Below are 15,589 nucleotides of genomic sequence, written 5' to 3' on the forward strand. Positions count from 1 at the left end.
ATTTACAGCTTTTGATATTTGGTATAGATGGGTTTTTCACATTCAATAATACCTTGAATGGAAAAACATTGAAATCTTTTTCAGTAAACAATAGGACAGGTCATTCTTGACAAAACTTTTATTATATTGTAAAATCTTCATTTCACAACGGTTACAATACAGTCATTATATATGATGCCCTTTGTGTCCATGCCTCCAAATACAAAAGCCAGACTTATAGTTTCGGAGGCTGCTGAGCTGTCGGCCTTCTTCCCATCTCCATTCCCCTCATCACACTGCGTCCATGGTAATAAACACATGGAGTGGTCAAGGCGGTTCTGTGGCATATCTCCTTCAAATTTCATTAGGGTCCATCTTTTCTTTTCTGCAAGCAGAGAGTATAACATTACAATGCATCTAAACTAAATTAAAAGTACATCCGTATCAGACAAAGCGCTTCAATACTCAGTCTTAAGTATAAAAGCACCATACCAGTGTTGAATCTGTACATAAAGTTAGTGGCACCATCTGCAGTCATCCCTCCAAATATGTAGACGTTTGAGTCCAACACAACAGCTGAATGGGCTGCTATTCCTGGTGGGATATCTCCTTTGGTCTGTACTTTCTCCCATTTCATGCTTCCTTTAAACACAGATTGGCCTCTGTTTTGAAAACATCACGACAGCCCGTTTTCAATCACATTCATCTTTGAATATTCAGTGAGGCTTACTTGAGGCAAGAGAGTACATATCATTATGAAATTTTTCTCCAGCCATGCCCCCATGAATGTAGATCTTAGAGCCAACTGCCACAATGATGTGGCCGTGTCTGGCTGGTGGTTGCCTGCCTTGTGCTTCTGGCTGGGACCAAGTGGACGACACTGGAGCGCATAATGTACAGATTAGATTGTTGTCATATGAATAAACTATTTTAGCATTTGATAACGGAGAAAGAATGGTGTTACTGTAAACAAAAACTTGGAGAATAACTGACCTACTTTCATATAAGGCTTGATTCAAAGTGCCCTATCGTTTACTATAGATCTGGTGATACTTCTGCATATAGAGTAACACATTTAATATCCTTTCCCATCAACAAATTCACAGATTTTGCCACAAATGTTTATAGTTTTTCCAGTGGATCAGACCTCAGCTTAGACTAAAGTTGAGAGCATTTATTTAATGTGTATGGTCACTAACCTTTTTTAAAAATAGTAATCAGGCAGCTTGTTTTATAGTGTGCCATGAAATTAGGAGGAGACTCAGTGAGACATGAATCAAGCAAAATAACAATGCGCATACGTTCTTTAAGTCCTGGGAGGATCAGTCAAAATAATTTAAAAGACCTTAAGGTATGTAACATTATGGGTAACCGTCACTCCTATAACGCCAGTAAAGGTCAAATCAAAGCTAATTACATTATCAAGCGCTGCTTATTAGAAATAGGTTAAGCAAAGCAGCTTCATTTAATGCTGACCTGTATCAAAGACGTGAAGTTTGGAGTCTGAGACAGGAGCAGCTCCTGCTTCCCCACCAGAAAAGACGTACAGTTTGTCCCCTATGCAGGCTGAGTTGGTGTGGTACGTCCTGGGACTGGGGAGTTCCCCTTTCACCACTACATCCTGCCAGCGAGGCTCACTGTCTGGACGCAGAACGTACAGATTAGACCAGTTCTCGCTAAAATCTACAGTACAGTCACATACTGTACAATCAATTAATATGGATGTGAGGGCACAGACTACACAGCAAATTATTTCATAGATCAACACCTCCATGTGAATGCAACTTTGTTTGTTTGTGATAAATTATAAATGACTGCATATCAGAAGGCACATTTTAGATGGGTTTTACCCATTAGCTGGACTTTCTGGACACAGTTGCGATTGCCACTCTGCTGTGCCCCACCAAACACCCACAAGCTCTGTGGGCTGTTTTCTGGAACAAAGCTGCAGTGTTCATATCGTGCTTTCAACCCTTCCCACACTGAGGTGTCCCATTCATGATTATCTGGTTAAAAAAAAGACAAAAATGCACAGAAGTCATATCAATTTGAAGGGCACACAAGTAGTACCACTACAGAGCTTTGACGACTGACGTAATACTTCATCGTGATAATAACTTTATCTCTTTCTATATAAAAAAATAATGATAATGAACCACAGTGAGGAAACGTTAAAATAATACAACTTTCCTGAGTCATATTTCCCTAAGATTCCTGTTATTTCACGTATCTGTAACTTTAATCGATCTGGGTTGAGACAAATATTTCTTTATGAGCTGGTTTCCACAAAAGCTGTAATTGAGGTGGGACTTTCTTAGCATCACACCAACATATTTGTCAAAACTTTCTTTTCTTTTTGGGCATAAATTAAGATGAAATGCTGCTTGCAAAGCAATCATGTTGTTCTGTATAAGCACTGATACTTTAAAGTCCTTGAGGACACTTTTACCTAGATTTATAACATGGGAATTTGAGAAACTGCCATTGGGATTGGCTCCCCCAACAATAAGGATTCTTCCTTTTCCTCCATCTCCAGACGGAATAAACGTGCAAGTATGACCCACACTGACACCTGGAGCATTTCCACGAGGTATTAAAGAATACCTGTTGACCGTAACAATAAAAATAATAATAATAAATCAGAACAAGCAAAATACAATGTAAGGTTCCTTCCAACATGTGCAATGAATCAGTCTTAATATACTCACCAAATTCCTTCTTTAGGTTTGTCTATTGGGTCAAGCACTGGGATAAACTCCATGACCATCAGAGATACTGTTGAATGAACCTGAGTTTACTGTTTCCTTACTGTAATCTCGTATTATTAATTATAGTATACTATAGATGGTGGTCAAAAAACGATGACAAATAAATCAATGACTGTCAACCATGGTCAAAATGAGGCTATAATCATACGATTTTACAAAAGTAGTAACACGTCTTATGTTGATGGTCCACACAGACCATGTAGTTTTTTTGTAGCGCAATAGAAGCAGCAAAAATTACTTGATATTTTTGTAGCTATTTATCGAAATGCCAAGAGAAAGGCCACTGGTAAAACAATGAAAAAAATGTTTAATTTAGCTACAAATGCTCCTACAAAGAGCCCTCACACGCCTCCAATGCAGATTTAGCATGTGAAGCGCTTCCTCTCAACTGACCTGTTCTTCCGGGTGGAAAGAGCAGAGAAGTTATGTTTAAGGACAGTTAGTTATCTGTGGCTCCATTGTTTAACTACAAGTGGTTCATATAGTTAAATAAAGCTGAAACGTTTACCTACCAGCGTAAACATACAGCTCCAAGTTAGAATTGAGCTATACACGCTACAAACAGTACGCAAATTTTTACGTTAGATACGTTATGGGCAGCTACTCGAACGTAGTTGTCATGGTTTCTTAGCGCGCATGCCCAGTTAGTTGATAACTGTCTTCACGTCACAAAAAGTGCCAAGAAACGGCAAAATTCCAAATCTGTCGTGTGTGAAACTATGGTGGTAATTTGTAGCAAGAAAGGAAAAGTTTGCTGTTTGGGGACTTTCAAGTTGCTGCAGGTTGAATTAGCCAGAGATGGCGCCAGATAGAACCTAATGACCTCAACTGACAAAATAGTAAGTTTTATTGTCATCAGGTGATCACTTACATTGTTTAAGTTTTGACATGTCAGTTTTAGTAATTCAAAGTGAATATGTCTTTTGACGTGTATGCATGTATTGTAGTCATATTTAACAAAGGACCATTTTGAATTTTAGCTGGAGTTGTGATAAATGTGTCAGAAAATAAAATAAAAGAAGATAAAAGATCACTAGATGAAAAATGTATTTCTACTATTTGGAAATGCAACCTGTTTTACTCAGTCCGCCAGAATAACCTTTTCTAAATATTTGCACTAGGTGTACTTTAGTTCTAACCAAAAACTGTCCACTAGGTTGTGCCTCTGTAAATTTTTGTTAACAAGCAATAAACATTTTGTAAACTAGCATGTAAAGGTCTAAAAAGAGGATGTCATCAGCTCACAGTTTAACACAAAAGCACACTGTTCCACATGTAGGAAGTAACAGTTTCTAGCTTTGCTGAATTCAGAATTAGATAAGTAAGGGTATGCAAAAAGACTTTCTTATTTGAGTAAGTTGTTTTACAATTACCACGATAGCATTCTAGTAAAAAGTAACACAGTTACAGGAAAGTACTGCTAAAGTGTACTATTTGATTTGTTTTAGATGTATTATTTGATTGGACGATGCAGTGTAACAAAACTTTGACAAAAAAGCTTTTGGCACTGCTAACAGAGTTGCAAGTGTAACAGGAGCCAAGAGAAAAACACTGTTTTGTTATCTGTCATATTCTAGACAGTGACTTATCATTCTAACAAATTAAGGGATATATGGACCGGGATACAACGAAAGTATTACAATACAAGAATGGAAAAGTAACAAATATTCTGATGATTTATTAAGTCAAGTATTTGTGTAGACTGCAGTTGCTTTGCTTTTGTGCTCAAAGGTTTTGCTGAATACAGTGTGTGTTTCTTTGGATTGATAGGAAAACACTTTATAAAGTCAGGAAAAAACTTGAAAAAGAAACTTTGTAGACTGAAAATTGGTTCTACATCTTAGAAAGGAGGGGTATTGCCATTTAGCATGGCCTCCCGTTCCTCCCGTTCAGCCAGGAAGAAATCTCTTAAAGGGGGTGTATCTATGTTCAGAATCAGGTAAGATGTTATGTTCTTTCGAGTTTGTCAGTAGTCCTAAAACTATTTGTCCTCACTCTCTGAAGCATATTTTGTCAGGTACTGTCATTATAAGCTCAAACAAAAGACCAGGATTGAGGCCTTGTTTGAGTTTTATTTTAAAATCTTAAAAACAGATTTATTTTGATTGTTAAAGAAACAGCAATAATTTTCCATTTGTGTGAAAGAAAAAGGGCAAGCATATGTTAAGTGGCCGATGCTTTGTTTCACAGTTTTATCAAAAGGGATCATATATCAAAGTTGAACTGGTTCTTTCCTTGTTTACTCTCCTACTTCACACCAGACTTAATAAAAATATTTCAGTAAATTTGATTATTCAGTGCTCACATTTCCACCTAAGCTCTGGCCTTGCTACAGGAACAAACTTATCGGACTCAAGTGGTATCTCTTTCATAAAACAAAAAGATTTAGTTTGACCACTTTGACTTAGCTGTTCGAACTCAGACAAGTGAGAAAAAAAATCTTGTTACTTAAACTCACAGATCAATCCAACCAAAAATCTAACAGTTTTACTGACATATTCATATATTTTTGTCTCGATCTTTCCAGCCATCTAAACACAAATACACCTTGTTTCATGTAACTTCTAAAAATGAGTATGTGTTTTAAATAGAGATGGGAGAAAGCTAATTAGACTGATAGAATGGGGATTTGACTAACAGTTGGCATATACTTATAATAAAAAGAATAATACATTTAATTTCAAATGCACTTTTCATCGAGAAGATCTCAAAGTGCTACGAGTTAGGACAAGGTTAAAAATCAGCAATCTTATGCCTTTCTGAATAAAAAATATTTTTAGTCCTGTTTTAAAAGAGTCTTGGCTCTGAATAGGCCTCAGCTGGGTAGGGAGGCTGTTCCAGAGGCGTGGTGCGGCCGAGCGGAAGGCTCTGTCCCCCATGGTGGAGAGCCTGGTACTGGGGACCTGGAGGAGCATGGTGTTTGTGGATCTGAGGGTGCGGGTGGTGGACTGTAGGGTGATGAGTTCTTGGAGGTATGCGGGTGCATGTCCATGAATGTCCATTATGGGTGAGTAGCAGAAGTTTGTAGTTGATCCGGGATGAGACGGGGAGCCAGTGCAGTGATTGAAGGATTGGGTGATGTGCTTGTGCTTATGGGCTCTCATCAGGACCCTGGCAGCGCTGTTTTGAATATACTGCAGCTTCTGGATGGTTTTGCCAGGTATCCCGATGAAGAGCCCGTTACAGTGGTCCAGTCTTGAGGAAATGAAGGCATGGACCAGTTGTTCTGCTGCTGGGAGGGATAGAGTGGAGCGGAGTTTTGAAATGTTGCGGAGATGGTCGAATGAGGTTTTGCACAGGTGTTTTATAGGATCGTTGAAGGTCAGTTGGGAGTCCAGCCGAACTCCCAGGTTTGTTGCTGAGGAGGAAAGAGGACTGATCTGTCCGTTGAAAGTAAGTTGGGATATGGGTGAAGAGTGAACCTGATGTGGGGTACCAATGTTATAATTGGCTTTATTCTTAGACATTATAAATTCATATTCTTTATTTTACTAAATAACCTATGTTTCTAGCTGGTACTTTTCCACTCTGCTCATACTGCACAACAGATGACCTTAAATGGTCCAAGACCTTAGAATGACATAAACAACTGGGTCAGACAAAACATCTCTATTAGGGCAGATAGGTCTGGTACATTAGACACCTAAAACAGCACTCACACATACACACACATTGTTTATCACATCCAAAGAACACAACAAGGACAGCAACTGGCCTGATCATGCCACTCAAAACTGGCCAATTATACTCTGACAAGTGTGAATACAACTTCTGTGAGATAAAGCTGAATATAAATATGACATGTTTCCAGATAACGGGGCTCGGCCCGACGGATTTCCTGCGGGAGCTATGGCACTCCGAGTCCTGCGCTGCAATATACTTTACTTGTGACCACTAATCAATACTTTTTTAATAAACGATTTCTCCAGCTTGTTCTTGGGCTTCCAATGAAAAAATCGGGCTAACACCAATGAGAAGTGCTTCTGTTGTATTGCTGTTCAGCTGAAGGGAGTTATTGTGCATCCATTCCTTGATTTCCTCAAGGAAATTGTATTTAATTGTATGCTCTTTAGGCTTTTGGTGGCTGTACTGAAAGCATGTTGCATCGGTGACTTTGTTGATGCATGTAGGTGGTTCATGTATAGCCCATTGTGTGTAAATAAATACAACATTAATATACAGTATCTGATGACTGGAATCAAAGCTGAGAGCGTTTTATGCTGAAATTTAGAAATTATATGATTCACATGCTGTTTTTGAAAACAGGTCTTAACCACAAACCTGTCCATTATCTGATGAAACGTCCAGATAAACCAGTTCTTCTGATGCAACATTTACTATACTTAGTCACAATCATACACAGGGTCTTGGCATTTGTTACTTAATACTTGAGTGTTCATAACGACATGGTACTTTTACAGTATCCACACTATCACTGGGCATCAAACGGTAACATATGTAAGTCAAGTCAATACGTAAAGGTACATTGTAAAGAAAACAATCATATTGTTAACATGGCATAGACTCCAAAATGAATGAAATGTGAAAATGTAGCACACATCCCGGTCTTCAGAGTGGCGTATTGTTGCACCAACCGTGTTAATGATTCCCTTTGACAGAGAGCCAATCAGCATCAGCACAGTGGGTACTTATTGTGACGTCACCTCAAAACGCTATGTACAAATCAGCAGCGGCCAGCGTGCTGAGTGAAACCAATCAGCGAGTTCCAACGAATAGCTGCTCAGCCAATCACGAGCCTCCACGACGGGTAAGCAGCAACTGCTGATATATTGAGAGAGCACACTTTATCTAACATCATTTGACTGTAGCAAAAATCAAGAAAAGACGAAAGAGACTCTGCTTGTCTGAGGAGGGTTGTTCCACTTGAGGCATCGTTAAGGCCGCTAATTGATTGACAACACTTTAATTCAGGTATGTATAAACATTGGCATGGGTATGATAATGTAGTATAGTAATGTTTTATATACGTTTTATTTTATTTTACAACCCATCAACTTTTTAAGCGGTTTGAGTTGGACTAATGTTTGACGTTTTAGCTGTTACATATCAAATTATATTGTTACCTCTTAAGTGAAGTAAATTGATGTTATAGAATGAGTGTAACATACAAAAAGTATGCACTGCAGACTTCAATACGCCATGGTGTTCTCCCTCGCATATTCGCAAAGCATGCTAACGTGGTTAGCTTGACACCAGCAGACAAAAGATTAGCATAATTAAATAACGTTAAAGACTAGAAATGGCAGCATTGGTTGGTCTAGTTCTTGCAAAGGTTATCAGTCTGACGTTTCCACATGAAATCATTGACAAAGGCCTCACTTCCTGTCTGCCGTAATTTTGAAGCTTACTTGTGACTGCGACCTACGTGAAGTACCTACATTATGAATTCAGGACACATTGGTTTACATCACATTTTTTCCACGCAGGTTTTCTCATAGATCTGAGCACAAACGGGTGAAGATGAAGCTGTTGTGTGTTGTAATGCTGGTGGTCGGCACCGTGTTTGCTGATGATGACGACAAGAGGGAGAGCGTGGGGACTGTAATTGGAATTGACTTGGGGACCACCTACTCATGGTAAGGAACTGAATGACTGCATTGCTCGGTTTAAAGAGGACAATGAGCTGATGTATTTTTGTGATGGTAGGCACGCAGACAGGGTATCTTAAATAATCTCTATTTTTCTGTAGTGTTGGAGTGTTCAAGAATGGTCGCGTGGAGATCATTGCTAATGACCAGGGTAACCGCATCACTCCATCATATGTGGCCTTCACAAGTGAAGGTGAGCGTCTGATTGGTGATGCTGCAAAGAATCAGCTGACCTCTAACCCAGAGAACACCGTCTTTGATGCCAAGAGACTGATTGGGCGCTCTTGGGGTGACTCCTCTGTGCAACAGGACATCAAGTACCTGCCCTTCAAGGTGAGTTTTTACTCATGAGTATTTGAAGTAAAGGATATGGTTGTGGGGCAGGTTACATCAAAGATATTCTTTTTATTAATTTGATGCGTGTCCCTCTTTAGGTAACTGAGAAGAAGACCAAGCCTCATATCCAGGTTGACATTGGTGGCGGTCAGATGAAAACATTTGCTCCAGAGGAGATTTCTGCCATGGTGCTGACCAAGATGAAAGAGACCGCTGAGGCTTACCTGGGCAAGAAGGTATTAAAGAAGTCAACACGTACATTAAAGAATAAATGTATTACAAATGGCATGAAACTGATATTGGGTTCTTTTTTTCCTTCTTCCTCAGGTCACACATGCCGTGGTCACTGTCCCTGCCTACTTTAATGATGCTCAGCGCCAGGCCACTAAGGATGCCGGAACCATCGCTGGTTTGAATGTCATGAGAATCATCAATGAGCCGTAAGTATCCGACTAAACAATGTGGTCATCTGTCCGTCCGTCATTAGAAAGTAGAAAATGGTTGTAATATATTTTTAATCTACTTTTTATGTAAATTCAGAACTGCTGCTGCCATTGCTTATGGCCTGGACAAGAGGGATGGAGAGAAGAACATTCTTGTGTTCGATCTGGGCGGTGGCACCTTCGACGTCTCCCTCCTGACCATTGACAACGGCGTGTTTGAAGTGGTGGCCACCAACGGTGACACTCATCTGGGAGGCGAAGACTTTGACCAGCGCGTCATGGAGCACTTCATCAAGCTGTACAAGAAGAAGACTGGCAAAGATGTGCGCAAAGACAACCGTGCTGTGCAGAAGCTGCGTCGTGAGGTCGAGAAGGCAAAGAGGGCTCTGTCTGCCCAGCACCAGGCTCGCATTGAGATCGAATCCTTCTTTGAGGGAGAAGACTTCTCCGAGACCCTGACCCGTGCCAAGTTTGAAGAACTGAACATGGTAATTTCATTATTCTTAAAACGCTGCACAATCAATGTATCAAAATAATAATCAAAATAACTTTTGTAAGACTTAATGTTTGACTCCCCTTTTGACCTTGTTGTGCTTAAATGTTATCCAGGACCTGTTCCGTTCCACCATGAAGCCTGTACAGAAAGTGCTGGAAGATTCTGACCTGAAGAAGTCTGACATTGATGAGATTGTGCTGGTTGGAGGCTCCACCCGTATCCCCAAAATCCAGCAGCTTGTGAAGGAGTTGTTCAATGGGAAAGAACCATCCAGGGGCATCAACCCTGATGAGGCTGTGGCCTATGGAGCTGCTGTGCAGGCTGGAGTGCTCTCTGGAGAGGAGAACACTGGTAAGTCACACTTTGACACACTTTATTACACTTGACTGAGCTGGCAAATGTTATCTTGTTTTTAAATCTTGATTTTTATTATTTTGCCTCTGCAGGTGATGTGGTTCTTTTGGATGTTTGCCCCCTGACCCTTGGTATTGAGACTGTTGGAGGCGTAATGACCAAACTGATTCCCAGGAACACTGTGGTGCCAACAAAGAAATCTCAGATCTTTTCTACAGCCTCTGACAACCAGCCTACTGTCACCATTAAGGTTTATGAAGGTAAGAGTTGGGCAGAACAATCTGACCCCCCCAAGACCTTTTTATAATACTGATGCAAGACTTTCAGCTGTATTATTCTAGGAAATGTTGCACAAGCCTAATTATGAAATGTTGTTTAGGTGAGCGTCCTCTGACAAAAGACAACCATCTGCTGGGAACCTTCGACCTGACGGGTATCCCCCCTGCCCCTCGTGGTGTTCCACAGATCGAGGTTACCTTTGAGATTGATGTCAACGGTATTCTACGGGTCACTGCTGAAGACAAAGGCACTGGCAACAAGAACAAGATCACCATCACAAATGACCAGAATCGCCTGACACCTGAGGATATCGAGCGCATGGTGAACGATGCTGAGCGCTTTGCTGATGAAGACAAGAAGCTGAAGGAGAGGATTGATGCCCGCAATGAGTTGGAGAGCTACGCCTACTCTCTGAAGAACCAGATCGGCGACAAGGAGAAGCTTGGTGGCAAACTGTCAGATGATGACAAGGAGGCCATTGAGAAAGCTGTTGAGGAGAAGATTGAGTGGATGGAGTCGCACCAAGAGGCTGACCTGGAGGACTTCCAGGCCAAGAAGAAGGAGCTGGAGGAGGTGGTTCAGCCTATTATCAGCAAGCTGTACGGCAGTGCAGGCGGTCCTCCACCTGAGGGCGCTGAGAGCGAGCAAGATAAAGATGAGTTGTAGGCAGGTTTGAAGTCCTCTGTCACCCCTTGCCCCTTTTGTTGTGGCATCTTCATGTACATTTTGGACTGATGGGACTCAACAGTGAGAGGAATGGCAGGGAAGGGGTGGCAATAACAAACAACCATACTGAATCTTCTAAAAGACGCGATGATAAGTTTCAGTGTGGGGAAGTGTTCTCTTCGCAGGAAGGCGGAGATTTGTAAGCCCGGATACGTGGCTTTTTGCTGCTGTTCTCAGGCAGTCCTGATGGGGTTTGTGTTGGACAGAGACTTATTGGGGTGGGGGGGGGTTGGGTGGTTATTGAGGGCACATCAAGTCTGGTGTCTGTGGAATTAAAGGCATTGTGTTCACAGGCAAAACTAAAAGTTATTTATTGAGTCAGATCATTGTACTTCTGGAAAGGTGTTGAAATAAATGTTTCATACAATCTGTTACTTGATTGTCTGATGTTGCATTCATTTACAGCTTTTGATATTTGGTATAGATGGGTTTTTCACATTCAATAATACCTTGAATGGAAAAACATTGAAATCTTTTTCAGTTAACAATAGGACAGGTCATTCTTGACAAAACTTTTATTATATTGTAAAATCTTCATTTCACAAAGGCTACAATACAGTAATTATATATGATGCCCTGTGTGTCCATGCCTCCAAATACAACAGCCAGATTTAAACTGAATAAAAGTACACCTGTATCAGACAAAGCGTTTCAGTAGTCTGTTTTAAGTATAAAAGCACCAGTGTTGAATAAAGTTAAAAAAAAAAGTTAGTACATAAAGTTAGTGGCACCATCTGCAGTCATCCCTCCAAACATGTAGCTGTATGACATCCCAGCAGCATTTTGTCAGTCATATTCATCTTTCAATATTCAGTGAGGCTTACTTGAGTCAAAAATGTATATCGTTATCAAAATTTTTTGCAGCCATGCCCCCGCGAATGTAGATCTTGGAGCCACTTGCCACAATGATGTGGCCGCTTCTGGCTGGGACCAAGTTTGAGACACAAGCACATAATGTACAGATTAGATTGTTATAAGAACAAACTATTTTAGCATTTGATAACAGGGAAAGAATGGTGTTACTGTAAACAAAAACTTCCAAATAATGGCTGATAAAATGTGTCCTTTCGTTGGAACTGGCTCCCCCAACAAGGATTCTTCCTTTTCCTCCAATTCCAGATGGAATAAACATGCAGGTATGACCCACTGACACCTGGAGCATTTCCACGAGGTATTAAAGAATACCCGTAGGATGTAATAATAATAAACTAGAACAAGTAAAATACAATTTAAGGTTCCTTACAACATGTGCAATGAATCGTCCTTAAGATACTGTTTATCTTTTTTGTAGCTATTCACCGAAATGCCAAGAAACTAACTGGTAAAACAATGTGGAAAAATAGTTTCATTTAGCTGCAATGCCTCACTTTCCGCCTCCAATTCATATTTAGCACGTGAAGCGCTTCCTCTCTACTGACCTGTTCTTCCGGTTCGAAAGCCCAGAGACGTTCTATTTAAGGACAGTTACTTGTCTGTGGCTCTATTTCTTTCACGACAAGTGGATGATATAGTTAAATAAAGCTATAACGTTTACTTACCAGAGTAAACATATAGCTGCGAATTAGAATGTACGCTTTTAGCCGTACGCTATAAACAGTACGCTAATTGTTACGTTAGATACGTAATGGGCTAGATTTGAACGTAGATGTCAGGGTTTCTTAGCGCGCATGCCCAGTTCACCGATATCTATCATGTCACAAAAAGTGCCAAGAAACCGAAATCTTCCTAATCTGTCGTCCGTGAAACAATGGTGGTAATGTATAGCAAGAAAGGAAAATTCTGCTGTCTAATATACCTCCATTGTCTATTGTGTGTGTATGTATGTCAGTAAGATTTAACAAAGTACTATTTAGAATTTTACTCTTGAGTTGTGATAGATGTGCCAATAAAAAAAAAAGGTTCCATCAAAAACGTATTTCTACTAATTGCACTGATTAACAAATTTCTTCCTTTCCCGCTTTTGCTACAATTCAAGCATGTTTTGCTACAATTCAGTGCATTTTGATGACAGTAAACTGCTACTGCACTTCATCGTGAGCCCACTAGGTTGTGCCGTTGTATTGTTAACAAGTTGTAAAATCTTAAAAACAGATTAGTTGTATTGATTGTTAGAAAACAAACAAAAAAAACCCAACAAAAAATAGATTGTGGACCCTTCAGGTCAGTTCGATCACATAAAATCATATGCAATACAAGAACAAGAACCAAGTCTCCAGCTCGGGCACTTTGTGTGGATGAGGACAACAAAATGATCATATAACAAACTGTTTTGCTGCAACTGCAAAGTGCCAAATACTACTGGCTGTAGCTACATTGCAGTCAGTCTATTCCTGCTTTTAAAAGTCTCGATAAACATTCAAACATTAATGAGCGCTTGTTTTTCTGGTAATTTTAAGAAAATGATACAACTGTTTTCAGACTTGTGAATGGCTAAGCACAAAACAACCTCTGGGGTGGGCAGTTGGCTGACATTTACTTTTGCGGTACCATTTGCAAGATCCTCTCCAACTGCTCCCTATTTAAAGGGGATTATCAGCTTTTTCTTTTTCAGCAATAGAGAGAAATATTTGACAGCCTTACAAATCCAGACGGCAGTACCGATACAAACAAAATGCTTGTGTAACAATATTGACGTTGTTTTGTCACTTATTTAAAAAATAATTGTCAGACATTTCACACTCGGAGGAAATTGGGTTACCACATTAGAAAATAAATGCCAGAAATACAGACACATGTTTTGATTCAGGAATTTATTAATAGTAACACAAATTTGGAATATGTTCAGCTTGATTGTTAAAAAGGAGAACTTGAGCTCTTTTTGCTTGTTATTTTACCCGATTTTGTGTTTACATAATCATTCTACTTGTCACCCTGCAGTTGCTTTTAAAGAGAATTAAGCTCTGCAACTCTTTTTGGCACATTTTATATACTGTATGTTCTTAATCTTGTTTTTGCCTCACAAACTGATCTTGTTTTATTTGAGCATTTTCCTGGCTTTATATCTGTTAGATGTATAGGGTATAGGTCACACACTGGACTGAGCTAGAGGTCTTGCTCTCCAGCCCGTTCCCTCCTACAGCCTGGAGCGCACGAATTGTCCGCTGTGGCAGTCTGAACATCTCTTCTGATTTCACAACGACGGCATTCACCCCAGTCAAAACTGCACAGTCATCTCCAATCTATCAGTGCAAATTGAAAATTCTTCTTTGTAAGGAAAATGTTTCACTTTCTCCCACTTATCTCCTCGATCTTAATTAAGTCTCTCTAGCCTTTACCTTCCTCTTCCAGTTACAGCTGACATTGCCCTTTCCTAGCATCTCTTCGCCTTTTACAAACCCTCCAGATTTACATAGCACTTTCCTATCATGCCGGAAACCTACCGTCCCAGTCAAAGGTTTGAACATAAATGGAATCGTTGGATGGATATGCTCACACTTTTCAGTGGTATTGTATTAAGGGCACTTGTTTGTAGAACTCTATACTTTTGACTGACAATTTATAGCGTCTGATACTGGCCATTCAGGGTCTAAAAACTCTTCTACTTTAATTGAAACTATATTGTGTAAACTAAGAAAACGAAGGACACGCGAGTTAGCTTTTCTTGCGTGACTCCTCACTGGATTATGAGACTATCATGGTTGATTTGAATAGCTTTTGCCACTAGCTTTGTTTAGATTCACAGTTGAAAACTGGACAAACTGGACTTTTGGGAGATTGGACTATCTGGAGTTTGTGTTTTTTGAAAGCTCAACATCGCCATCCTAAAACGAAGTATGTGTTTTTGTGTCACTTTATGAGAGACTGTCGAGTGGAAGTCCCCTTCCCCTTCTGGGAGGCTCTGTATGGATTTCAGAGAAGTCCTTTGTTTTCCCTTCACCATAACTGATAAGGACCCAATGAATCAGGGTTTTTTTTAAGGGAGAACAGAATGAAAGGAAGAGGGAAAATGATCATGTCTTTTCAAAGTCCTGAGAAATGGACAAGAGGCAGGATAAAGAGATAACTGGGGATATGATTTTTTTTGTCCACCAAAAATAGTCCCTTCGAGCACACGCTGTTCTTGTGTACACAATACTTGCTGAGTTGAATTTGGACACTGCATAGTAAGCAGTAGGAAATCCTGCAATGTTTTTTTTTCATTGAATAAAGCTTGATTTGGGTGACTTCTGGGTAGGCGTGCCAGCTGGTAATAAGGATTAATACTGAAAGTTCATTTCTAGGTTACTGGTTCACTGCTGCTGGGTAATATGTCTAAACAATGTGCTCCAGCTATTGCTGTTGTGTCACATTTCACCCAGAGGTGTGGTAAATCATGATGCAAAGTAATCTGGATTATTGCCACACTAACAGCAATGGATTAGTTGCGTCTACACTACTGTTCACATTCACTTGTGATTCAATCAAGGTATTAAGACATGTTTTTCTTTTTTTTGTGTGGTTTTCTTTCTGCATTGTGCTCCAGAGGCGGCTGTAAGGTTCTTTTGTTTGTGTTATCGCTTCATAGCTGGTTTTATTATTTTTTTTCTTTTTAATCCTAAAGAAGCATGCTAAATGCATTTTTTGTAAGCTTCTTGTGATCAGGTTGTGACCATACACAAA

The 15,589-nt window shown here is 39.9% G+C and overlaps 3 protein-coding genes across 5 annotated transcripts in view; 2 read left to right on the top strand and 1 right to left on the bottom strand.

Annotated features, from left to right (window-relative positions):
* The window catches only part of bbln (bublin coiled coil protein), a 142,965-nt gene that overhangs the window by 90,510 nt on the left and 36,866 nt on the right, over positions 1-15,589 (top strand). The window lies entirely within an intron of this gene.
* On the bottom strand, positions 104-12,472 carry rabepk (Rab9 effector protein with kelch motifs). Of its 2 annotated transcripts, XM_072371819.1 has the most exons (9): positions 12,431-12,472; positions 3,141-3,162; positions 2,688-2,754; positions 2,429-2,583; positions 1,830-1,985; positions 1,456-1,620; positions 710-859; positions 472-621; positions 104-364 (listed from the first exon to the last, which is right to left on the bottom strand). In XM_072371819.1, exons 3-9 carry the CDS (start codon positions 2,744-2,746, stop codon positions 138-140), a joined length of 1,062 nt encoding a protein of 353 aa, XP_072227920.1. In that variant the 5' UTR covers positions 2,747-2,754; positions 3,141-3,162; positions 12,431-12,472; the 3' UTR covers positions 104-137. The 2 variants fall into 2 exon arrangements, with proteins under 2 accessions (XP_072227920.1, XP_072227919.1); XM_072371818.1 differs by lacking the exon at positions 12,431-12,472 and having other exon boundaries at positions 3,141-3,393.
* hspa5 (heat shock protein 5) lies at positions 7,548-11,364 on the top strand. Of its 2 annotated transcripts, none has more exons than XM_072371816.1 (9): positions 7,548-7,679; positions 8,195-8,344; positions 8,458-8,689; positions 8,791-8,928; positions 9,020-9,132; positions 9,233-9,623; positions 9,745-9,982; positions 10,078-10,245; positions 10,365-11,364. In XM_072371816.1, the coding sequence occupies exons 2-9, from the start codon at positions 8,229-8,231 to the stop codon at positions 10,928-10,930; spliced, it is 1,962 nt and encodes a 653-aa protein (XP_072227917.1). In that variant the 5' UTR covers positions 7,548-7,679; positions 8,195-8,228; the 3' UTR covers positions 10,931-11,364. The 2 variants fall into 2 exon arrangements, with proteins under 2 accessions (XP_072227917.1, XP_072227916.1); XM_072371815.1 differs by having other exon boundaries at positions 8,207-8,344.

This window comes from Leuresthes tenuis, unplaced genomic scaffold (genome assembly GCF_036924035.1).
Source record: "Leuresthes tenuis unplaced genomic scaffold, fLeuTen1.0.hap1 SCAF_19, whole genome shotgun sequence".
NCBI classification, from domain to species: Eukaryota; Metazoa; Chordata; class Actinopteri; order Atheriniformes; family Atherinopsidae; genus Leuresthes; species Leuresthes tenuis.

Bases quoted from the DNA above. Each gene is read 5' to 3' on its own strand.
- rabepk (XM_072371819.1), bottom strand. From the start codon at position 2,746: ATGGTCATGGAGTTTATCCCAGTGCTTGACCCAATAGACAAACCTAAA. The intron at 1,621-1,829 runs GTAAAACCCATC...TTCTGCGTCCAG, and splicing joins CCAGAAAGTCCAGCTAATGG to ACAGTGAGCCTCGCTGGCAG. The intron at 860-1,455 runs GTCAGCATTAAA...TATGCGCTCCAG, and splicing joins ACTTCACGTCTTTGATACAG to TGTCGTCCACTTGGTCCCAG.
- hspa5 (XM_072371816.1), top strand. From the start codon at position 8,229: ATGAAGCTGTTGTGTGTTGTAATGCTGGTGGTCGGCACCGTGTTTGCT. The intron at 8,345-8,457 runs GTAAGGAACTGA...ATTTTTCTGTAG, and splicing joins TTGGGGACCACCTACTCATG to TGTTGGAGTGTTCAAGAATG. The intron at 9,133-9,232 runs GTAAGTATCCGA...ATGTAAATTCAG, and splicing joins ATGAGAATCATCAATGAGCC to AACTGCTGCTGCCATTGCTT.